The following is a 27014-nucleotide window of genomic DNA, read 5'->3' as shown; positions in this document are numbered from 1 at the left end:
GGCCAGTTAGCTTTATTTATCAACAAGCTCGGTTCTTTAAACCATGATACAGCATTTACGAATTTAGCATAAGGTAAACCTCGAGACAAGAAATCAGCTGGATTCTCCTCACCAGGTATATGATTAAATGTTAACATATGCTGACCCAAACTATAATACTTCTCTTGCATCTGATTAATTTCAGCAACTCTGTTTTGTACGTACATAATTTTACTGTTTCCATTACGAATCCATTGTAAGGATACCTCATTGTCAGACCAAATTACAGTGTCACTAATATTTATCTCCTGCAACTTATTTCTTATATAATTAGGTAATTTGACACCTACATAAATAGCTGTTAATTCCAACTTACGTGATTTAATTGGAGACACTTTAGCCTTAGACATAACAATAGAAATAACACTATTATATTGAAGGTAAGCCACTGCTCCATATGCCAATTTCGAAGCATCACAAAAAATGTGGAATATATTTTTCCCATCAAGATTGATCACCTGGCATGGGAACTCCAACACTGGATTTTTTTCATAATCACCAATTAATTCATCAAACCTGTTAATGAATTCCAAATGCAGAGTTTCATCCCAAGCACATTTAAGTTTCCATGCTTCTTGTATTAATAATTTCCCTCGTATAGTAAGGGGTGACACTAAGCCTAGTGGAGCAAAACTCTCTTAGTTAATTTATTGGGCATACTGTAATTATTAGGTTTTAATATTAACAAATCTCTCTTAGTATCCCAAGTTAATCCCAATACATTACTACATTTTTGTACTTCATCTCCAGGCCAATCTTTATTTATTTTGTCCTTTAATTTGGACGAATTACTATTCCATTCCCTCAGAGGCATATTTGCACTTTGCATTATTTTATTAGCATCTCCATAAGTCATTAACAGTTTCTCTTCAGTTGACGTCACACCCAGGAAATTGTCCACATAAAATTGTTTGCTCATTACTTTACTCAGCGAACTTCCCATACATATAAGGTGTGCATTTATCGTCGCTTGAAGTAGGAACAGACTGGATGTAGCACTAAATAATATGCTCATAAAGCAAAAGGTTTTCAGAGGGCTAAGTGGGTCAATAGGATTCTCAGGCCGTAAGAAGCGGGTACAATCCCGGTCAGCCTCTTGTAAACTCACTCTTAGGAAAGTTTTACTTATGTCAGCCGTAAAGGCATAATTCTTCATCCTGAAATTTAATAAGATATCTCCTAATTTTTCCGTCAACGACAGACCTGTCATCAAACAGTCATTTAAACTACGTACATTTTTGTTACTCCTGGCACTACAATTAAACACAATACTCAGAGGAGTGGACTTAGACTCCTTCTTCACTCTGTGATGTGGCAAATAGTGACCATAAATTTTGGCTTGCTCACGAGGTACCTCTTCTATAAATGTATTAATTAATTTTTCAGCAATTGTATCATTATAGGCAGTCAACAATTCTGGTGTCTGAATCAGTTCACGGAGCTGAGCCTTTAATTGTCCATATGCCATTCTGTAATTAGTGGGCAACTCTGGATAGTTCAGTCTCCTCGGAAGTTGTACCCAGTATTGTCCAGATTAAAATTTTACATCTCTCAAGTACTGTTCATGAGTGAAAGAATCGTCTGGAATTTCTTCATTTACATTTATTCCAATGCTGTCTAATTCCCACAATTTATGCACTGGCTCAACACCATCCTCTGTGGAAGAATGATATTGGGATACGATTTCATGAGTAAGACACACATTTATAGTATTTATAGTTTCCTCTAGTCATGCATTATTATTACGAGGAATCCTACCATACATTACATGGCCTCCTGCAGTCTTTAAAAGGGTGACACCACATTTCTTTACCATACCCTTTACAAAGGAGGCATAATAGTCACTACCTATCAAAATATTTATTGGGCCTACAGAATCATCACTTACACTAGAATGTGCTAAATTTACATTATGTGAAAGTTTTCTGTAGCTTTACCAAGCCCTACTGTAGATATTTTCTTTGGGAGTATATCTACAATTACTGCATTAACACGTTTTTTCTTATTGCCCAAACTGACAGTTACATAAACAGTGTCATGCAATTGAGCTCTTTTATCTGAGAGAAAACCAGATAATTTTAGAGTTGTAGGATCTCCCATCTGTACTTTCATCCCATTAAGACATTTACGTTTAATGAAAATACGTTGTGAACCCTGGTCTAATAATGTAGAAACATTTTTTTATTTATGCCTTTTATCATCAATTTTTACCTGTAACACAGGTAAGGCTACTTCAGCAAAACCATCATTATTAACATTAGCAACAATTTTTACATTAGTCACTGTTGTGTCAAGATTGTCAACATTATCATTATTATCAACATTGTCATATAGACCTTTACACATGACTATATGGTGTCTTCCTTTGTGACATTGATAACAGTTGCTTAATATGGCATGACAATCCTTTACATTGTGATACACAAACAACCCGCACATAGAAGAGAGGAGGTTATGACGACGTTTCAGTCCGACTTGGACCATTTACAAAGTCACAGTGTGACTTTGTAAATGGTCCAAGTCACAGTGTGACTTTGTAAATGGTCCATGTCGGACCGAAACGTCGTCGTAAGCTCCTCTCTTCTATGTACGGGTTATTTGTGTATCGTTCCAGTCACGGTATTGTGCCTTTTTGTTATTTATTTCTTTACATCGTGATTACCTAGACATCTGATACATCTGTCAAGTTCTTCCAGTCTTTCAACTTTATCATTCCATGAATTGTATGCATTGCAATTCTTAGAAAAATGAGTACCCTTGCAGAAGAGACAATCTCTCTTTTCTTTGACTGGTTTCCTATTAACTGGGCTACTCTTAGGAGGGTACTTATTCTTCTTACCTTCTGGGGAATCATTATTTCTGATTCCTGCTACTTGATATGCACCTATGCAACTCTTTTTAGGAAATGAATTTTGATTATTAACATTGGGATAATTTTTCCCCTTGTGAAACTTGACAGATACCTCAGAGTTATTATGTGTTGCATCTTTAAAATGAGTTGGTTGGCTGGTCTGCAACAGAACAATTAATTCTTGTAGACCTAGTCTTATTTCCTCCAGACCAAAATAACCTTTGTGATATTTATTCGAGAGTCATTCAAGTGTTTTACAGCTTAATTTATTCTGTACCATGGCACTCAATAACCAGTCTGATTTCTTCAGATTATATTTATTACTTAAAGTTTTGAGAGTGATCTCCAGTTTAACTCTAAACTGCTGTAAACCTTTGTAAGTGTGATCTGGAATTTTTAAATTAACAATGATAATCACTATATCCAACCTACTTTGTTCTATATTACCATAAGTGACCTTCAACAAGTCAACTGCTTCCTTGTAAGAGTCATCTACATTGGGAAACGCTTGTATGAGTATGTGAGCATCTTCTCTTATCTGCCCTTCGAGGTAAAATAATTTAGTAACACATGCTAGCTCACTCCTATCATGCACAGCTGCTTTAAAAATTGACCAAAACTCCTCCCAACTTTCTCCAGGATTAAATACAGGTAAACACAATTCTGGGAGTTTTGGCAAAGACATTTTATTTGTTGGAATAGACTAATTAACTGCCTGGTTTACACTTTTTAATTTCTTCAAAGCCTGACTGTTGCAAGAATTTTTCTTCTAATTCATAATACTGGTTAATCATAAGATCCAGTTCTGTCTCATCTGTACAATTTACTAACAAATCTCCTTCATATTTTTTATAATATAATTTGTATGAATCATATCTATTCCCTAAAGCATCTAAATACAATTTTAAATCATCAATATTCACAGTTTCTTGATTCATTAATTCCAAATATTTATTGTATGCCTTTGTTACATGACCCTTTCTAGCCTGCAATGATGATTCTTTTGCTCTAAATTCCATGTGTTTGTCGTCTACATTAATTTCCTCATTTTCACCCATGGTGCACTGTAATAAATTCAACTTAATTAATAACACTGATTATGTTCTTAATTATGCACTTTATAAATGTAAATATTACAACTTACCTTGAATAAATCATAGCTACATGAGCTTAGCAATTACACATGTAAGAAAATTATAATATAAGTTTTAAATACATTAACATGAATTCTAGCTACACTTGAGCTTAGCAAAATTATTATTGTTGTAATTATAATCCACTACACATTAAGTAAATTTGTGGACCTAACATCCACCTCCTTCTGTCATTTCACATATAATTATTAAGTAGTTAATTCACTAATTAATGACTTCACTAATTACATCCGGTTCGAAGGACCAATGGGCAACTCTTGTGGAAAATTAAATTTACCTGGATGTAACTCATAAGGTACATACCAGTAAATGGTAACAAAGGTAGTTATTCTTTATCAAGGTTTCAAAGACAAGTAGGAATTTTAGGACACCTAGTTCGCGAGAAATGTCCTCCTTCGATACCCACCATAATCTGTCTTTCCACAAGTCACTCTGGACCTATATTAATTTCAAGAATTCTGGTAAAAACATTAATATAAATATGTGGATTATATAGTAAATTTAAAATGTGAATACATATACAGTGAAGGAGAATTTATAATAATAAGACTCACCAATTAGTCTGGAGATTACAGTGTGTCATACAAAACCTCCCTGCCTAAATTTATAAAGAAAATACTGGCCAGAATTTCAACACAAAATAGACATGACTTAGCTGGGGTTCCAAAGCTGTCTTGTCCATCTGCTTAATGCTCACGTTATGCAGAACTGCAAATCCAATGATTTTCGATCCTGTTTGAGGATTTTAAGCCCAATATAGCCCTTAGGCTATAAAAATTTATACACATTTCACTAACGTGCCTGTACCACATTCAAAATAATGGCATCTCTTCCATGCTCGTCAGCGCGGGTGCAGAACTTCCCTGTCGGTTCTCTTCTTTAAAATACACTTTAGAGCAATAGTAATGTATTAATCAGGTATATTTACATTATAAAAAATATACAGCATAATTTTGGGAAATTATTTTCCACAGTACGAATATTTTACTAAATATTTTAGGTGTGATATGTGAAGGAGTAGGGATGATGGGAAGAACTTTACAGGATTTACCCTATAACTGTCAGTGATTTTCTTTTAAAAAAAAAATATACATTAATTTTGTGTTTAGTCACAGTAACATAAAATAGTGTGAAAAATTATAAAGTGACAGGGGAGTAGTTATTGTGAAAGTAAATTGTTTATATAATCCTACATTATTAGAGGCTCGAAAACGTCAAAAATGCTGTCATAAAGGAAAAATGCTCGACTCATATCATACAGGTTTTTTAGAATATTGTATAGAAATATTTTCCTAATATCTCTACGAAATATCACTTCAGATGACCTTGAAATGAATTACATTATCCAGGACCTCGAAACTCAGTTTGGCAAGTTGTTGACATGCTGAGAGATGGAGCAATCCTAATGGTGATTCTTGTGTGAAACTCTTGTTAGTATTAGTTAACTCTTGTTATTCTTAGCAAACTCTCGTCGTTTACCTGGAGTGTACCTGGAGAGGGTTTCGGGGGTAAATGCCCCCACAGCCCGGTCTTAGACCAGGCCTCATGGTGGATCAGGGTCTGATCAACCAGTCTGTTACTGCTGGCCACACACAAGCTGACGTACGAACCACAGTCAGGTTGGCCAGGTACTGACTTTAGGTGCCTGTCCAGTGCCTTCTTAAAGACAGCCAGAGGTCTATTGGTAATCCCCCTTATGTATGCTGGGAGGCAGTTGAGGCAGTTGAGGCAGTCTTGGGCCCCAAACACTTATTGTGGTGTCTCTCAGTGTACTCGTGGCACCCCTGCTTTTCATCTCCTGTTGAGTCTATTGCTTTCATAGGGAGTGATTTTCGAGTGCAGGCTTGGTACCAATCCCTCCAGGACCTTACAAGTGTATATTATCATGCATCTCTCTTGCCTGCGTTCGAGGGAATACTGATCAAGGACCTACAAATGATCCCAGTAGTTTAGGTGCCTTATCATATTATATGTTCCGTGAAAGTTCTTAGTACACTCTCTAGGTCTGGAATGTACCAGTCTTGAAAGGGGCCGTTAGTGTACATCCGTATTCCAGCCTAGAGAGCACAAGCAATTTGAAGAGAAACATCATGGGTTTGGCGTTCCTAGTGGATAAGGTAGATACATAGTTGTGGTCTTTGAAGGCGAGATCCTCTGACATTATCACTCCCAGGTCTTTCACGTTACTTTTCTGCTCAATTGTATGGTTAGAATTTGTCATATACCCTGAGACATTTTTAATTTTTTCAAGTTTCCCATATCTGAGTAGTTGAAATTTCTCCTCGTTGAACTTCATATTGTTTTGAGTGGCCCATTCGAAGATTTGGTTGGTCTACTTGGAGTCTCACAGTGTCTTCGATGGAGGTCACTGCCATGGTAATTCAGGTGTCATCTCTGCCTATGTCAGAAATGAGGATGAGAAATAGAATGGGAGTGAGTACTGTGCCTTGTGGAACAGAGCTTTTTACTGTGGCTGCCTGGGACTTTACTCTGTTTATTATTACTCTTTGTGTTCTATTTGTCAGGAAGTTGAAGATCCATCTATCAACTTTTCTCGTTATTCCTTTATCACGCATTTTGTGCACAATTTCACCATGGTCACACTTGTCAAAAGCTTTTGTAATGTCTGTGTATACTATATCTGTATTTTGTTTATCCTCTACAGCATCCAGGACCTTGTCATAGTGGTCCAGTAGCTGGGACAGGCAGGAGCGACCTACTCTAAACTCGTGTTGCCCTGGGTTGTGTAACTGATGGGTACCTAGAAGGTTGGCTATCTTGCTTCTTAGAACCCTCTCAAAGATTTTTAGGATATGGGACGTTAGTGCTATCGGTTACATGAGTCTGGGCCTAGGGCAGAGTGATGGGTATGTCATTAATTGCCTATTCATAATCTTGTGGAATTAGAATAATATCCGAGATTTTTGACATGATCAGATTTTGGGTTTCGTTCATAAAGAATTCATTTGGATTGTCGACCCTTAGTCTGGGCAGTGGCTCGCTGAGCACTGAGTCATACTGGAACTTTAGTATCTCACTCATTTCTTGGCTGTCATCTCTGTATGTCCCATCCCGCCTAAGCAGCGACCCAATACTGGATGCTGTTTTTCCCTCAGATTTGGCATAAGAGAAGAAGTATTTTGGCTTTCTTTCAATTTCCTTTATGGCTTTTAGTTCTTCCTGTGATTCTTGTCTCCTGTAGATTCCTTCAACTTATGTTCGATATTTGCAATTTCATTGACTAGTTCCTCCCTTCGTATTTCAGATATATTGGCCCCACTCAGCGGCTCTGTGACACTTCGCCTTCGTCTGCATAGGGAACGTTTCTCTCTTTCTAGTTTACATCTTCTCTTTCTTTTTCTTAATGGAATGTGTCTTGAGCAGATCTCAAGAACCACAGAATTCATTTTTTCAAGTCAAATGTTCGGATCTATGTTGTTTAGGATATCTTTCCAGCTTGTTTCATTTAGGATATGGTTTACTTGATCCCACTGTATGCTTTTGTTACTGAAATTGAATTTCGTGAAGAGATCTTCATGTCTGCTCACATTTTGCTGGTGCAGAGCCCTGTGCATACATGTCTGTACCTCTATTATGTTGTGATCTGAGTGTATTGTCTTTGATACAGTTATATTACATATGAGATCGTCACTATTAGTGAAGATGAGGTCCAACATATTCTCTAGTCTTGTAGGCTCTACTGTTTGTTGGTTTAAGGTGAATTTGGTGCAGAGATTTAATAGTTCGTGTCTGTGAATTTTCATCTGAGCTGCCTCCCGGGGTGATCTCTGCTAAAACATTGTTTGCTCTACTCCTCCATTTTAAGTATCCCAAGTTGAAATCTCCTAGTAGTAAGATGTTTAATCAAGATATGTAGCTTCACTTGAAGAAAATAAATACACTATTGTTATTTTCATGTTCGCAATTATTATTATTATTATTATTATTATTATTATTATTATTATTATTATTATTATTATTATTATTATTATTATTATTATTATTATTATATTCAGAGGAAGCTCTAAGTCCCAAAGAACTGTTAGGTATCTGGGGAATAAGGAGTAAAGAAGAATTATTTCTGGGGAAAGGTGGATGTAAGTATTATCTTACATCAAGACTCTCTTACATGCATCTTGCTACATATCTTGACTAGACGATGTTTGTGAAAACTTCGAAATCCTTAAGGGAGGGAGCAGTATTTCGTGTTTTTTGTTTTTTTTAATAGTCCAGTTTCAAAGATTTTTCCTTGTAAGTTAGGTAGGTGGTACCTAGTGTATACTAGAAATTTCATGAAGTTTGCCTAAAAATAATACTAGTCAACAGTTTTTAAAATGTTGTATGCTTCTTAAAGGAGACTAGTTAATTCTTATGTATTTTCATGTCCTGAATCCAAACATCATCTTGAAAAAATACTTATTGGCTGTAGGTTTAAAGATACGAGGCATGTAATATTTGTTTTCATTATAACGTACAATATGTGTCAGTATGTTTTAAACGCTAATCCGTACCTACTCTCTGCCTTTTTGCTTGACGCTTATAGTAGGCTGAAAAATCATCTCTTGCCAATGTCTAGCAATAGTCTGCAAGCATTCTTGTGCACCATTTGCCCTGGTACCATCTTTCCATGGTTGAAATATCTTGGTAAAACCTTTCACCATGTTTGTCACTAACTGCCCCACAGTTCGCTGGAAAAAAGTCTAAATGTGAGTCCAATAAATGGATTTTAAGCGACATGTTATATCCCATTGTTACGCAGAAATGTGGAATACCTGGGGGCTAGAGCCTTGTCTAAGGGCAAAGGTAAAAGTTACACACAAGTCAGGCATAAACAGGCCACCCAGGGCTATCCCAGTCAAAACAGAAAGCGCTAAACCAGTATTTGTACTTCACTGGGTTGGTTAACAGAGGGTTAGGCAAAAATCCTGATTAGGAAAATATATCTATTTATTCATCATAACATTATATACACACTCTAGAAAAACACCTTCATGTATCTCCTATCCTAAACGCCCAAATAGCCGGCACAAGAAGCAGGCGGCTGGCAGCCCAGTAACCATAACCACTAGGCCTTCACTACTTCAATACCAACCCCATTTCTTATTTCCTCACTCATCCTACAGCACCCTGACCATATCAGAGCCTAGGTGAACATACAGGTAAACCATAGAAGAGCCTATGGCTTGAGTTAGCTAAACAAAAGGAGTACACAACTACAAAACTTAGCTTAAATACACGGCATCTCCGACGCCAGCCTCCATGCGATGCGTTGGAAAATAAATCCCTGGCAGGATTTCTTTATAATTATCATTAGAGTACTCTACAGTATCCCCAAAAGCACATGAATTATAAAATTAAGCTTTACAATTATAACATTCATACTATTATGGTACCCTTCTCTACACTACAATGTCATGCAGAACCCTGCATAACACCAATGTTCTTGTAAGCCTTGATGAAGTTATCCATCAAGTCTTCATAGTTGCCTTCCCTTCTGCTGGCGAGATATCCCTTCACCACTAACTTGAATGCTCCCCAAACAGCTTTCTCCTCCACATGAAGTCTGAATCACAGTCACCATCTTTAACAAGCTCTCGAATCTGAGGACCATTGAAGACTTCCTCTCTTATCTAAGCGTCGATAAGTGAGGGGAATTTTGATGTTAAAATACTTAAATCCCTGACCGGATTTGTCCATTGCTTTCACGAAGTTTTTCATGAGCCCCAGTTTTATGTGTAGTGGTGGAAGCAAAATTTTGTTTGGTTCAATGAAAGGTGGGTGTTGAACATTTTTTATCCCAGACTCCAATGATTGATGAGGTGGCCAGTCTCCCTTGATGTAGTGAGAACCTCTTGCACGGCTGTCACATTCACATAGAAAGCAGCAGTACTTGCTGTATCCGCCCTGCAAGCCCATCACAAGAGCAACAACCTTTAAGTCGCCACAGAGTTGCCATTGATGTTCATCATATTTCATGCAATGCAACATACGCTTTAAATTCCATTAGGTTTCTTTCAGAAGTGGTACATAGCCCACAGGAACTGATCGTTTACTATTGCCGTTATGCAGCAAGACACCTTTCAGACTCGTTTTTGATGAATCTATAAACAACCTCCAGTGACTGGGTTCGAAGTCGATGCCAAGTGCTTCCATCAGACCATTAATACTGTTGTAGGTCACTGGTCACTAAATCATCTTCCATTACTAAAAAATCGTTGAACTGCTGCTGATGGTCACGAAATTTTGAAATCTTCTCATCAGGTGCTAGGAGATTCCACTTTTGAAGACGAGAGCCTAGCAGCTCTGCCTTATTTTTGGGTAGTTCCCCTTTTGTTATGAGCTGTGGCCTAGAGGAGTGTGCGTCATCAAAGTTTCGGTCACTCCGTAATCCAGCACTGTCATCCTTCTCTCCTTCCTCTTCACCACTTTCTTCATCTGACTCGATGGATACCGATGCTGGTATCCTTCGAGTTAACAGACTGTACCAACAATTGTTGGTATAGTCTGTTGGCTCCCACCATGTCATTGGCACAGCAAAAGGCATTCATTTCCTCTTCCTGTTCAATCAATGGCAAAGGTTATTAGCACAACTGTAGCAGAATATGTGTGTAGCCTGGTTCTTATCCTGGTCACCAATTTTGCATCTAAAATGTAGGTGATATGCCTTTCTAACCATAGAAGTTATACGGTGCTTCTGTGATACAAAGGTCACCTCACCACAAATGCCGCAGAAATTGTCTGCACTATTCACACAAGTACGAGGCATCTGAAAGAAGAAAACAACAAACAATTAAAAGATAAACAGAAAACTTATTCATTAATTTATCGTTATAATACAGAGAATGACAGCTAAGCAGAAGTATTTATATCATTCAGTAGGAAAATAAAATTAATATAATATGACTCACATGCATATCAATAGCTTCCTCAGTGAATATTTATTATAAATTTAAAAAGTGTTAGACTAAGAATATCACCAACCTTTCACCTCAAAATATAAACTTGGACAGAACAAGCACCTTCTATGACTGCTGGAACAATAATGAAGGTCAGTCAGACTGTGAGTGTGGTAAGAAACAAACTGCCACAAGCCTGTTCGAACCTGTTGTGACACGTAGGTGTATATTGAAAAGTAGAACTAACAAACAATTTTAACCATGAAATTCATTATCAGTCACCTAAAAATAGTTGGAAATTGTTACTCTGGTCTCGGAAGCATTTCGGTTGTTTTCCAGTGTAATTAGGGGCAAAAAAAAATAATGATTTTTTATAGAGCAACACATTGCTAAAAAATTTTCTTGGGATGTTGTAGTTTACTTTACATGAAGAAGGAAAGACTAAAGATGAAAAGTACATCAAGAATTTTAAAATATATTGTATCCCCCAAAATTACTAATTATGAATTTTTGAGGGGGAATTTTAAAATAAATAAACATAAACTGTAATGGTTATTATATAATTTGCTGTGGAAAATTGTAGAACAATGATTCCTGAATAATGTCTAAAAATAATGACAATCTATTCATGGATAACGAAGAAAATTTTACCAATAGGAGAATAACTTGTTATTTGAGAATAACAATAATTATATATCTGTGAAACTCTATGGATGTGAAACAGTCGAAGTCAGGAGCTCGAGCAAAATCCATCATCCCCTTAATGATAGAGTTACTGAACCACCAGACCTTGATAACACCTGCACGGTAGCTTCAGAAGATTTCATGTATTGTGGTTACTGACCCACCAGACCTTGATAATTCGTATCTCAACCCTTGAGTGGAGAGGACATGTGCTGTTGCTGCCCCCTGGAGTTGTCTGGTGGCAGTATTATTTTCACAAACATGGCACAGGCTAGCCGGCGTCGTATCAATACTGTCTGCATTGAATTAACCGGTGGAGCTGTAACAGGGCCATCAATGGAGTTGTTTCTGCCTGCAATAATCAGAGATACCTTCGGAATAGCCAATGAGGAGATTTGTGGACTTGCACTGAACGGTACGAAGAGGATTTTTGTAAAATTCAGCTAGGCAAATGTGTATGAGGCAGTGGTGAATAAGTTTCAGGAAGTGGCCATACCAGTTAATCATGCTGTGACGGTGAGGATGCATGGTGTATCAAGCTATTACACATGGATTAAGATCAGGAATGTGCCATTCGAGGTGGATACATCTGACATCCGGTTCACTATGTGTAAATATGGCACAATGCATACGGTCACTGCAGGAAGGTGGTCAGCTGACCTGTATATGGGGATACCTGAGGGTATGTACTCTGTCAAGATGACGCTCAGACATCCTATTCCATTGTACAGGGTGATAGAAGATTTCAGAACTCAGGTTTTTGTGACATACGCTGGGCAGTGATGCACTTGCCATTTGTGCGGGTCGTATGATCACCTGGCTGCACAATGTGAAAGACGATGTGGTGATAAGGACCAGCAGCAACGACGTGATGTGGAGGAAAGGAGAGAGGATGAAGCTCAGCCGTATGCGACACTGCCTCAGCAGAGTTTAACATGGAGTGAGGAGGTTGAGAGGGCTGAAGAAAAGGAGACGACAGGGGCTATGAGGGGGGACATCACTTCCCTGGACGTTATACAAGTGCTGGACGAGGTCATCGCGGAAGTGAATGGTAGCGATGCGGAAACGTCGATAGTGTCGACGTTTGGGAACATTTTGGGCAATGAGCGTCCTTGTCAGGATGTTGGTACAGACCTGGATCTTGGGTATGCAGTTGAGGAGGGCGTGGTGATGCCAGCTCGGCCTGAAGTGTGTGATAAGGATCCCCTGTTGGTGAGAACTGTGGAGGTGGAAGTTCATCATGGCACTGCGCTGGATGACTTGATGCAGGTCGAGGGTACGACGCGAAAGCGCGCAGCAGTGCTTTCTGATTCCGACGACGTGCTTACGCCCGCACAACAGCCTGGGAAGAAAACATGGGTGGATGCCATGCAAAGAGGCACTCAGGGGCAGGGGTTGGGTAAGTGTGCCCAGAAGGGGGGGAGGGAAAAGGGTGCAACGAAGTGATCAGGTGATTAGTCGATAGTGTCAAGAGGGAAACCTCCTTTGCCGGTTTTAAGTGCCTGACGTTGAACATCAATGGCTTGAGGACGCAGAGAAACTGTGAGTGGTTTAGGGAATATTTGGTGCATCATGATGTTGACATAGTGTTCTTGCAGGAGCACAATTATAGACCGGGTTATGAGTTAAGGTAGATGGATATAATGTGTATGTTGAGCATGCAGTCAGATTGAAAGGAGGTGTGGCCATTTTGGTGAAAGAAACTAGCCTGTTGGTTGTCAGGCATTGTGAGGGGGAAGGGGAGGGTGATTCGTGTGGATGGGTTATGGGGTCAGGTACAGATGACGTTGGTGTGTGTGTATGGCCCAGCAGAGGGAGATGTATGGGTAAAGAATAAATTTGTGAGGGACGTTCTGGTATATTATTTGCATGGATTGCCGGGGGTCGCTGTGATTGGATTGATTGGAACTGTGTGATAAGGAGTATGGATGTTGAACCGAGGGGGGGCAGGGCATTGTTTGAGAATATTGGGAGAATTGTTATCCGGGTAGGATTGATCGATGTTGGGGGAGGTGGGGTGGTGGAGCACACATTTATAAAGCATGGGTATGCGGCTAGGCTCGATCAATTGTACGTGCCCAGGACAGTCGTAATACATAGTGTGAGGGTAATGGACGTAGTATTTTCTGATCACAGGGGTGTTTTGGTGGATATAGGTTGGGTGGGGTTGCCAAGAAGGTGTAAGGGGTTTTGGAAGTTGAATGTAAAGTTGTTGCAGGAAGAAGAGCCTCGACAGTCATTTGTTCAATTGTGGGAGGAGTTGGTGGCGGAGGCACCTGGGAATAGTGATCTGGTTAGTTGGTGGGACTCCGTGGCGAAATCTCGTATTAGGGAATTTTATATTCGTAGTGGGAGGGAATATACCAGGTTGAAGTATGGGTACCAATCTTATCTTGAGGGGCAGTTGAGAGCTTGCTACAAGCGTGGGAGTGCTAGTTATCCGGTGGACGATATTAGGGATTTGCAAAATGAAAGATTTGATGGACCACGAGTTTTGGGTGGGCTGGAAGAGGTGTTATGGGGTGATAGGCCTTCGGCATGCGTGTTGAGGCGACAGCGTAAGAGAAGAGTGGCGACGGAGATGATGGGATTAACTGTTCATGTGGGGATGGAAGGGTATAGGGAGGGGCAGGTATTAGTGACGACTGAGGGCATGACTGAATATCTAGATGCATGGTTTAGGTCATATACACAAAACGTAGGTATTCGAGATGAGGCTTTAAAGGAAATGGGAGGTTTTGTGGAATGTGAGATTGATGGTACAGATAGGGTGACATTAGAAGGTCCGATCACGGAAAGTGAGATTTCGCACACTTTGTCTGGTAAGGCGCCAGGTGTAGATGGGTTGCCTAATGATATTTACATTAGGAATTGGAAAGTATTGAGAGGATTTTTAGTTAGGTTATTCAGTGTAATGAAGGATGATGAGAAATGGGTGAGCAGCAAAGAACTGCTGTCGTGGTATTAGTTCCGAAAGTTGGACAGACAACGGTAGAGGATTACCGAGCAATATCGCTTATGTGTGGCGATTATTAGTTATTTGCACAGATATTAGGGAATAGAATCAAAAAGGTGATAGGTAAAGTAATTGACAGAGGACAATATGGGGTACCGGGTAGGACAATGTATGAAGGGCATGGAGTTATTAGAAGTTTTATAGAGCAGAGGGGGGAGTTGGGGGGTGGGGGTGTTTTGGCATTGGATTGGAGAGCAGCTTACGATAGTGTAGAGAGGGATGCGTTATGGAGGTTCATGCATTGGCAAGGATTTGGGAGGGAAATCATATCTTGGGCGAAAACATTGTATCAGGGAGCATCTATGAGAGTACAGGTTAATGGAAGGTTAAGTGTTAACATTCAGATGGGAAGGGGTTTGCGACAGGGATGCCCTCTGTCGCAAATATTGTTTGCATGCCTCCAGGAACCCTTTTATAGGGCAGTTAGGTGGAGTATCACAAGTGGAGGGGTTAGTAATGAACGAGAGGGTGGGGCGGGTATTGTGGGTTATGTGGATGACACGACTGTATTGGTGAGGGATGAGAGGGATTTACACAAGGTAGGAAAGGTGGTAGATGTGCTTGGCGAGGCTACTGGGATGGAAATTAATGTGGCAAAGTCTAAGTATATGGACCTAGGCAATAGCGTAAATAGAGGTGGGACTGTAGGGGGCGGGTGGAGTGTGGTGGATCAGCTATTGATTTGTGGGATAGAGTATGTTAAGAATGATAGGGTCGCGCAAGAGGTAAATTCGATGCACATTGTGGATGGGGTTTTGAAAAGATTGGGTGGTTTGAGAACGGTGCAGCTAACGTTGCATCAGAGGGTTATTGTGACGAATGTCCTGTTATATAGCAAGCTATGGCACGTGGTGGCAATATACCCACTGAGGCAGCGAGAGGTGCAACGGTTGCAACATGGGATTTTCGGATTTATATGGGGATCGGGTTGTGACTGGCTAAGTAGAGGGGTGGTGATGCTTCCCGTTAGCCGGGGGGGCTGGGGCTCATACCTTTAGAAAAGCGTATGATGAGTGTGTATCTAAAATGCGGCTATTTGAGGGAGGTGGGGGCGAGGAGAGGGGGGCTAGAAAGACTGCGTATGGATATGCAAAGATGGTGAGGGGGTAGGGATTTAATGATTGGTGAGGCCATGTTGCGGATTTTAATGACAGTGAGGAATCCGGAGCGCCTCAAATTGAGGATTCTTGAGAGGGTGGGGGTGGGTCTGTGGTGGCGGCAGTTGAGGGGGCATACCCCATGTATGCCTGAGGGAATATCTGGAAATGTTTACGGCAATTGCATGTTAAACCAGGTGTACGGGAGGTAATGTTTAGGTTTCTACATGGAATCTTGCCGTCTGGTGTTGTGTTATTTAATAGGAGACTAAGGGAGGGAGGGGAGTGCAAGGCGTGTGGATGTTTGGAGACTATTTTTCATGCGGTGTATTTTTGTAATTGTTTAGAAGCTGTGAGGGTATGGTTAGGTAGGGAAGTTAGGTTAGTGGGTGGGGAAGGGTTACAGGTGTTAAGGGTGTTAAGTTTAGATATAGGTGGGATAAGTCAGACGGTGGTGAATGCGGTTGCGTATGTGGTCACTGATTTTATTTATACGTCTTGGGCCATGAGGGAGGTGGGTGTGGATGAAAGAATAAAGGTGTTAGCGGCCACCATTTATAGAACTAAGTGTCGCAATAGGGATGTTTATGGGGGAAGGTGGGAGACAGTGTTTACTGAGGGATACCGGAGTTTTAAGTTGAAGGATTTACGGGATTTAAGTGTAAAGGGGTAACGACGGGCTAGTTTCTTGAGTGGGGATGTGTGGATTGCTTTTAGAGTGTGTGATTGGATTTGTATTGATACATTTATGCTTTTCCTGTACTCACCTATTTGTGGTTGCAGGGGTCGAGTCATAGCTCCGAGTGTGGTGTGGGTGGTGGTATTACACATGTGTTCCCTTTATGTTGTGAAGATTTTGGATAGTACATGTACGTAGTGTATTGGAGCACTACATCATTGTCTGTATATAAGGTGAGTGGAAGGGTAGAATCTTACAGTATTTGTGTGTGTGAGAATGACTGTTCGTTATTGTGAGAGTCTTCAAAGATGTTACATAAAGCACATACTACGTGGTGTTACTAAGGTCTGCCATATGACTGTTTAGAATATGCTGTGATACAAAGTCCGAGGTTTCCCTTCTTGTAGGAAGCATTCTGTAAGACACAATTTCTGTATATCGGAAGGCTCGGAAGTGTAAATAGCTGTAATGAGCAACGTGGTACAGTATTTAATATTATGCGAGATTGTATTTTGGCACATAAGGCCTAACATATAATGTTTCAGAGGCCTGGTTCAGATTATATAGTACATGTCGTGTGACACTGTATGTGCAGGGTATTTTAAGTACACGCTGTTGGTTTCCCTTTGCTATTTTAATGTTTCAAATAACATGTAAGAGTATATGTAAGGTAATATAAAAATGTATATTGATTTTGTGTAAATACATAATTTTAGATGACTTTGTTGGAGCAGGTATGTATGTGAGTTCAAGTAGCGTTGTATGTCATGTATTAATACTGCTATAGTGTATAAAGTGTATGAAGAAGTCTTGGGTGGATTGCACCCGTGTTGAGATATAGAGTATATTATCCTTGTATGCTAGACAAAGTTTTCATAATTGTTACTTATGAAAATACAATGACATGCTATAGTATGTCATTGTTTTGTAGGTATTTGATGAGGGGGGGGGAGTACCTTTTTACTTCCACAGCACATATGTACGACTTTATAAATGTACCTTTGGTGGGGGGGGGGGATGTATAGGTTTTAATGGTATGTGGTGAGGTTTTTACCTTTAAGAATTGTTTTGTATAAAAAACTTGGCATAAGATGTATAAGTGTGCTGAAGTAGATTATCTGGATATGTTGTTGGTACACCTGTGTGAAGTGTACCTTTTTCTTTTTGGATTGTGTATACGTATGTTGTACTTTAATTTTGTTGTTACATGTTGATTGGTTTGGTGACATATATTTGCTTCCATGTATAATGTATAATGTATATTAAATAAAATATAAAAAAAACTTGATAACAAATAACACCTGCACGGTAGCTTCAGAAGATGTCATGTATTGTAGTTACTGAACCACCAGACCTTGACAACACCTGCACGGTAGCTTCAGAAGATGTCATGTATTGTAGTTACTGAACCACCAGACCTTGACAACACCTGCACGGTAGCTTCAGAAGATGTCATGTATTGTAGTTACTGAACCACCAGACCTTGACAACACCTGCACGGTCATTTTGCCCAAATCATCAAATATATTAATAAAAATGTAATTAAAATACTTCGAAAAAAAAATTATAAATAAGCGGATTGCACCAAAATGTTGCCAGAATTACGACAAATTTCGTGTTTTTTCGATTTTATTAAATTATTTCTTATTACACACGCTTATATTAATTAGCATAAAACCTCATCTTTGAAATATTTTAGCTAAAAACAAATAATGTCCAATCATTATAGACATTGTTGGGCAGGATAAAATAGATTTACAGTTTATGAGATGCAAACAAACAAGGACATTCAGCACAGGTATAGTTGGAGGCTCAATACTCCTTTAAATAATATCGAGAGTAACGCACTAACTTTCAGTATTTACTTATCTTTCATTAGGAGCAGATAGAGCAGTATGACAAGGAGACTGGTGGAGCTGTTGACTCCAGTAACTACATCGGTGCCTACCTGAAGGAGATACAAACAGCGCAGCAGGAAAGCAAGGAAACCCCTTACACAAGTGAGTGAGTGTACTCACCTAACTGAACTCACCTAATTGTGGTTGCAGGGGTCGATACTCAGCTCCTGGCCCCGCCTCTTCACTGACAGCTACTAGGTCCTCCCTCTCCCTGCTCCATGAGCTTTATCATACCTCGCCTTAAAACTATGTATAGTTCCTGCCTCCACTACATCGCTAGCCAGACTATTCCACTTCCTAACTACTCTATGACTGAAGAAATACTTCCTAACATCCCTTTGACTCATCTGAGTCTTCAGCTTCCAATTGTGACCCCTTGTTTCTGTGTCCCATCTTTGGAACATCCTGTCTCTGTCCACCTTGTGTATTCCATGCAGTATTTTGTATGTCGTTATCATGTCTCCCCTGACCCTCCTGTCCTCCAGTGTCGTCAGACCGATTTCCCTTAACCTTTCTTCAAAGGATATTCCCCTTAGCTCTGAAACTAGCCTTGTTGCAAACCTTTGCACTTTCTCTAATTTCTTGACGTGTATGACCAGGTGTGGGTTCCAAACTGTTGCTGCGTACTCCAGTATGGGCCTGACGTGCACAGTGTGTAAAGTCTTGAACGATTCCTTACAGAGGTACCGGAATGCTATTCTCAGGTTTGCCAAGCACCCATATGCCGCAGCAGTTATCTGGTTAATGTGTGCTTCTGGAGATGTACTCAGAATTATACTCACTCCTAGGTCTTTTCTTTGAGTGAGGTTTGCAGCCTTTGGCCTCCTAGCCTATACTCTGTCTGCGGTGTTCTTTTCCATCCTCCGATCTTCATGACTTTGCATTTGGCGGGGTAAAATTCTAGAAGCCAGTTTCTGGACCACGCATCCAGCCTGTCCAGGTCCCTTCATAGACCTGTCTGGCCCCCGTCTGATTTAATTCTCTTCATTAACCTCATATCAACTGCAAACAGGGATACTTCTGAGTCTAACCCTTCCGTCATGTCGTTCACATATACCAAGAACAGCACTGGTCCCAGGACTGACCCCAGTGGGACCCCGCTCGTCACCGGCGCCCTCTGTGATACCTCATCACGGACCATGACTCGCTGTTGCCTCCCTGTTAGGTATTCTCTGATTCATTGCAGTGCCCTTCCTGTTATACGTGTCTGTCCCTCTAGCTTCTGTACTAATCTCTTGTGAGGAACTGTGTCGAAGGCTTTCTTGCAGTCCAATAAAATGCAATCAACCCACCCCCTCCCTCTCATTTCTTACTTCAGTTACCTTGTCATAAAACTCTAGTAGGTTTGTGACACAGGATTTGCCTTCGATGAATCTGTGCTGGCTGTCGTTTATAATCTTGTTCAGCTCTAGGTGCTCCACCACTCTCCTCCTGACAATCTTTTCCATGACTTGGCATACTATACATGTTATTGACACTGGTGTATAATGTAGTGCTTCGTTTCTGTCTCCTATCTTAAAGATGGGGGCTACATTTGCCTTCTTCCATACGTCAGGTAGTTGCCCAGTTTCAAGGGAAGTGTTGAAGATTTTGGTTAGTGGCACACATAGTGTCCCTGCTCCCTCTCTAAGAACCCACAGAGAGATGTTGTCCGGTCCCACTGCCTTTGAGGTATCAAGGTCTTTTAGAAGCTTCTCCTCCTCCTCAGCTGTGTGTAATTCATCCAACACTTATTGGTATATCCCTTGTTGATGTACCCCACTGTTTTGTCTTCCCAGTGTTCCTTCAGCCTCCACTGTAAATACTTCCTGAAATCTCACGTTGAGCACCTCACATACTTCCTGGTTGTTTCTTGTGAGCTCCCCACCTTCTTTCCTCAGCCTGATTACCTGGTCCTTGACTGTTGTCTTCCTCCTAATGTGGCTGTAGAGTAGTTTCGGGTCAGACTTGACTTTCAATGCTGTATCATTTTCACACTGCCGCTGGGCCTCCCTCCTTATCTGTGCATACTCGTTCCTGGCTCGTCGACTAATCTCTTTATTCTCATGAGTCCTTTGCGTTCTGTACTTTTTCCATTCTCTAGAGCACTTAGTTTTTGCCTCCCTCCACCTTCAGGTAAACCAAGGGCTCGTTCTGTCCTTCCCATTATTTCTGTTCCCCTTGGGAACAAACCTTTCCTCTGCCCCCTGCATTTTGTTGTTACAAAGTCCATCATTTCGTTTACTGATTTTCCTACCAACTCCTGTTCCCACTGAACCTCCTGCAGGAAGGTCCTCATTCCTGTGTAGTTCCCCCTTTCATAGTTTATCTTTTCCCTTTCTACTCCTGTTACCCTCTCCACTTTTAGCTCCACGATGTATTTAAAGCTCATAACCACATGGTCACTAGCTCCAAGGGGCCTTTCATATGTGATGTTCTCAATGTCTGAGCTACTCAGGGTGAATACAAGGTCCAGTCTTACTGATTCATCCACCCCTCTCTCTCTGGTGGTGTCCCTAACATGTTGGTGCATGAGATTTGGCTCCAGGTTTTTCCAGTCAATCTCCCTGTGATTGAAGTCGCCCATGACCAGTAACTTCTCTCTACTCGAGTGAGCCCTTCTTGCCACCCCAGCTAGTGTGTCCACCATTGCTCTGTTGCACTCATTATATTCCTCTCTTGGCCTCCTGCAGTTCTGTGGTGGGTTATACATCACTGCAATGACTTCCTTGTGTTCCCTTGACTGAACTGTACCTACTAAGTAATCCCTTTCTCCAATTTAGTCCATTCCTTCCATTTCTTTATAACCCCACTGGTTTTTTATTAGTAGTGCAACCCCTCCTCCCCCTCTGCTCCTTCTATCCTTCCTAAGGATCATGTCTCCCTCCTGTCCTCTAATGTCGTCATTCCGATTTCCCTCAACCTTTCTTCATAGGACATACCACTGAGCTGCAGAACTAGCCTTGTTGCAAACCTTTGTACTTTCTCTAATTTCTTGACGTGCATGATCAGGTGTGGGTTCCAAACTGGTGCTGCATACTCCAGTATGGGCCTGATGTTCACAGTGTACAGTGTCTTGCACGATTCCTTATTAAGGTATCGGAATGCTATTCTCAGGTTTGCCATAAGCCCATATGCTGCAGCAGTTATCTGGTTGATGTGTGCCTCCAGAGACGTGCTCGGTGTTATGGTTACCCAAAGATCTTTTTTGTTGAGTGAGGTTTACAGTCTTTGTCCACCTAGCCTATACTCTGTCTGCAGTCTTCTTCCCCCTTCCCCAATCTTCATGAATTTACATTTGGCAGAGTTGAATTCAAGAAGCCAGTTTCTGGACCACGTGTCCAGCCTGTCCAGGTCTCTTTGTAGTCCTGCCTGATCCTAATGCAATTTAATTCTTCTCATCAACTTCACATCATCTGCCGCCAGGGACACTAGAGTGTTTCCCTTCCATCATGTCATTCACATATATCCAAAATAGCTCTGGTCCTAGGGCTGACCCCTGTGGGACCCCGCTTGTCACAGGCGCCCACTGTGATGCCTCTTCACATAGCATTATCGTAGGGGTTCTTAAATGGAGACATCGAGGGTTGAAGGTAGACACACTTGTTGGATGGTAACATATATTGTCAGACTGTGATGATGGGAAATGGAGCCCAGCCTCTGCCTGTCCTAGCCTGTGTCAAAACGCCGACTGAGAGGGAGGCAGAGGTACGAACGTACACATGCGCATCCCGTGACGTCACACAAAGTCACAGGTCTAGGGATCTCCTATCTAAAGCACATGGATGATACTGATATGCTATACAACACAGGGATCAGCAACTATGCTGACAGCTCGGTCATGTTATGTATGTCGTCTCGACATACACTACTATCTATAGGCTGAACAGGCAGGTGGTTCTGGGCTGATTCTATACAATAACAAAATCATATATAACTTAGAACTAATGGATGGTATCATACTGGATGTTAACAAAATAAATTTTATGTAATGGGTGTTAACGTAATCACTTTTAACGTAATGCATTACAAACTATAAGAGCAAATCATTGTACAATATGGATGGAATTGATCGATCGATCTGTATTCATGCACTCTATGGATTCTGAGGAAGAATAAATATATATATACAAGGTGAAATTAACAGCAAAGGCATCCGGTGCACACTCAGATCATTACTGTCAAATTCTCAGAATACGGAGGGAACGTGAATACGAAAAAAAAATCTGAAAAACTAATCAGTTAATAACAAACAGTTGACAATTTACTTCATCTCGGACATCTAGTTATACAGACTATGTACATTTAAACCCAATTCTGCGAGGGTGAGGTTTACATATGCAGAATGTTTATCATCTCTGGGAGGATCGAATTCCTCTGCAATGGCTAACACATGCCTTGACTGAGGGAGACTTGAACGAGTATCTACAAAAGATACTTGTGGGTTTCTCATTACTTGTCGAGTATGCAAGGAGTAACGACATTCAGGTTGATTATCTAACTGAGTATCTGAGGTAGAGGGTACAGAGTCAGGAGGATTTTCAGCATCTGTCACATTAATCTGGGTAGCAATATCATCAACATCGCATACTAATTTCATATGATCTAAATGCGATTCTTTGTACTTACCAGTACTAATTTCTTTAACCTTATACTTATTACCAGAGATATGTTCTACAACTCGATAAGGTCCGACAAACTTTTGATCGAGCTTAGGCATTTCGGATGTTTTGTTGAAATTTGTCAGCATTACTCTCGAACCTACTTTTACTTTTGATGGCTTAGCACAGCTATTAGTTACTCTAGTAAATTCTGCTGTTGATTTATGAAGTGTTTCATGGATTCTTCTAAAAACACTTTGAGCCATGCTGGTACGAGTTGCTACGAAATCATCAGGGTTGTAATTAGGTTTTGGAGTGGAATATAACAACTCATAGGGTAAACGCTTGTCTACACCATACAATGCATAATGTGGAGTATCACCTATGGAAGCATTGTAAGCAGAATTTATGGCACATTGGACATCTGGTATAACTTCATCCCAAGTTTCACTGTTGGGGTTGATAGTGGCTCTCAGGACATCAAGTACGTTCTTATTGGTTTGTTCTGCTAACCCATTGCTGGCAGCATGATGAGGAACAATGGTGGATTTAGAGATCTTGCATAAAGTACACAAATTTTCAAGAATCTCATTACAGAATTCACCTCCATTATCCGTTACTAAGGACTTAGGGGTGGTATGCCTGCAGATAATGCGTTCTTTAAACGCTTTAGCTACTGTCTCTGCAGTCTTATCTGCAATAGGAACTAACTCACAATATCTGGTGAAATGGTCTACCATAACACACAGATGTTTGTTGCCTTGAAGGGAACATTTAAAATTGGTTAACAAGTCAAGGGCAACTTTTTCCCACCGTTCGCTAGTGGTTGGGTACACTTGGATTGGATTAGGACCATTGACATTTCCTTTATGTTGCATACAGACACTACATTTCTTAACATACTCGGAAATGTCAGTTGCCATACATTGCCAAAAGTATTTCATTCTGGCTTGTTTCACAGAACGATACCAGGGTGTGCAACACCTGGTGCATCATGAACTAGCTGTAGAGCTACGTTCACTAGTGACTGTGGAATTACTAACTGGTAAACTCTTCTGCTTGGAGTACCCAACTCGGCTGTTCGATACAGTAATTCTTGGCTCATTACAAAGTCATTAATGGGTGCTGGTGGCTTCACAGTCAGAATAAGATCTTCTTGGAGCAGGAATCGAATCACCAGAACACAAGTGATCGGTTCTTTCTTACTGGAGGAATGAATAAACTCGGTGGAGTGGATGACTCTCCCCGGTTGAAAAAAATTAACGCTATAACACGCAATAAGAGCAAGGGAGAACGAATCTACTATTTCAAACTGTAAACACAGGAGAAAATAAATGAACACGGTCAACAATGATGATATTCAATCTGAGTCGCACACAGTGACACGAGGTATCAGCTATAAAGAAACTACACTTACAAACGTTAACAACATGTGAAAGTTACTCGAGAAATAACTTCTTACAATGCACTGATTACTGTCAACTAGGATGGGATCACCATCTGGAACATTAGGAACAACAACAGACACTCTAGTGAGAACACTAGCTGTAACAGAGACGTCTTTCTGCAGACAGCATGTCACATCAACAAGAGATGGCATTACTAGTTTCAAGCAATCGTTTACTGACTAGGCATCCCTTGTGGAGAAACTTCTACTCGAACTAGTAGACATTGCAGGGATAGGCTGTGCACTCAAGGCAGTCTGAGTGTCCCCAGACACTTGAGGCAACGGAACACTATTCTGCAAGTCTGAAGGTGTAGGTGGAACACAGATGGGAGTGACAGAGTTACTAGTGCCTGACCGCTCGGCTACGTTAATAAGTAATTCACGGATCTATAGGAACTTAATCTGAACTTCACATTTCGCAGCACTTTAACAAATCTCAGATACAAGCTGTGAGAACAAACACATTGCTCAAGGGCTAGGTATTGTCTTTCAGTCAGTAAGGGAATATTGGTACTGTGGACTGATTCATATTGACTTTGACTGGCATGATACACTAAGTGAACATTCAAAAGTGACTGGGACATCTTTTCAGTGAACTTACTGAAGGGCATAAGGCAAAAAAAATAGAAAGAATGACACAGTAAGCTTAAACGGGAAGGAAATGCTTAACAATTCTGCATAAGTAATTGAAAAATTGACAGGTCACACAGTAAGCAAAGAACTCACACAAGAAAAATACTCGACTTAACAAATAACACTTTGCAAATCAAGAGAACTTGTACTTTACTGAAATCTGATTTCTCAACTTTTACTTTCAATTGAATGAATGGCACAGTGAGTTGTCTTTACTTTCAATGTAATAGGGAATTACAACAATAAATGAAAAATCAATCAAAAATGTTAAAATGGGCTCAATAAAACTTGTGCAAAAATGAAACAAACTGGGACACAATTCGCTGAAATAAAATAAAATGGCACAGAAAGAATAAAATATTATGCACAGAACAGGGCATATGAAACTGCACTGAAATAAACTGTAGCAAAATTACAAATAATTGCTAATCAACAAGTATTGCACAACACTGCATAAAATCTCTGCAAGAAAATTTTTGAAGACAACACAATATTTGCACAAGAATTATTGCAAAATGAGTCAATGTGCAATCATAAAAAAATATTACACACACAAGAAAATAAATATATCAAGGAATGAACTGAGGGAACAATTTGACTCTTAACTACAACTTAAACAACACTTAACAAGCAAAAGAACAATTTACTCTTAAAGAAGAACTTAAAAATTGCACTAAGAGTGAATTTATTCAATGAAACATGGAAAATAATAGGTGCTAAAACACAGAACAAAAAAGTTTGAACACTTACAGTGATGCAGAACACAACACATCAACATAAACACAATACTAGAATTTTCTTGCAATGAAACTTGATGTGTGAAAAATTTTGTAAAAATGATTTCTTGCTTGCACAAAATAATGGCACAATTGTCTGTGGAAATAAGACAAATTAGACACTGGCTAAATGAAAAGAATATGAACACAAGAATGTTCAACACACAGGGAACAAAACAAGAATACACAAATGCTGGGAGGAAAAAAATTATATATAACTGAGACAAACACTGAGTTGTGATGCAGAATGTAACTAAATAAATTACTGAATTACTCCACTGAATCACTGAGAGCACAAGGTGATTCTGAAGTGTAAACACAAGTTCTATACTGCTCATATGTTGCACACACAACAAGGAAAAACACTAAGTACTTACTTCAAGTGTATAAAAAGACACAACACAACAGACATAAGATAATGCTCGAAAATTAACACTGAATTAAGGTGATTATCAAATTATTGCAATCAGTATATGATAAACACTGAGTCTAATCAAGAGTCACTGAATGTCACTAAGAAAATCACTGGAACACAAAAGAAATGTCTCAACACTCGCAAATGTCTCTATGAAAAAAAATATTAATTATTGCTGTAACGACTTGGTGTAGAATGAGGTAGATGGTAGTGGAGAGTAGAGGATTGTTTATGTCGTCTTGCTGCTGTCCTCTGCACACGTGATCGTAGAATTGCGCTTACATCGACGACAGACACACACAGGAGGCTTTCAACGGTGGTGCGAAACACACTCTAGCTCTTAACCCCTATGTGGTCCTTAAAATATGGTGCTACAACCCTTAGTAGTGCGCCAAAACACTGGTAGAGGTTGGGTGAGTACCACAACACAGTGATAGTGGTTGAGTTTGTGGGTAAACAGGGCTAAGACCGGGCAATGGAGAGACACACGTGGTGAGTGGGTGGTTGGGCCTATGGGTTGAACGGCGTAAGCCTCACTGAGGACAGCCACACTGCCGCGAAGATATTCTAAGCTGGCTAGCTTAAAATACACCCACGGAATACCACAACACCACAAGGATGAAAAAGAGCACCCAGAATGGCTTGGAGCTTGAATCACAAGCGATGAAGACTACTCACGTGGCTTGCTTGAGTACTGGGGTAAGACACCTGGGTTAGTTGCTAGCTGGCTTATCTTAACCCTTCACACAGAATAGCTTGATAACTTCACACGATGAGCACAGCAGGGGTGGAAGCTGGCTTGGCAGGCAAAGGAACTGGATGGAGTAGACTATGCTCGACTGGGCTCTC

The 27014-nt window shown here is 40.3% G+C and overlaps 1 protein-coding gene across 1 annotated transcript in view; it reads left to right on the top strand.

Annotated features, from left to right (window-relative positions):
* Nucleotides 1–27014, top strand: part of LOC128693801 (cytochrome P450 2J6) — a 247607-nt gene that overhangs the window by 207245 nt on the left and 13348 nt on the right. The window contains exon 8 of the mRNA XM_070091246.1: nucleotides 18296–18416. Coding sequence (XP_069947347.1) covers nucleotides 18296–18416 — 121 coding nt within the window. The remainder of the gene's footprint in view (nucleotides 1–18295; nucleotides 18417–27014) is intronic.

This window comes from Cherax quadricarinatus, chromosome 34 (assembly GCF_038502225.1).
Source record: "Cherax quadricarinatus isolate ZL_2023a chromosome 34, ASM3850222v1, whole genome shotgun sequence".
NCBI classification, from domain to species: Eukaryota; Metazoa; Arthropoda; class Malacostraca; order Decapoda; family Parastacidae; genus Cherax; species Cherax quadricarinatus.
This window is presented reverse-complemented; position numbering and strand designations above follow the sequence as displayed.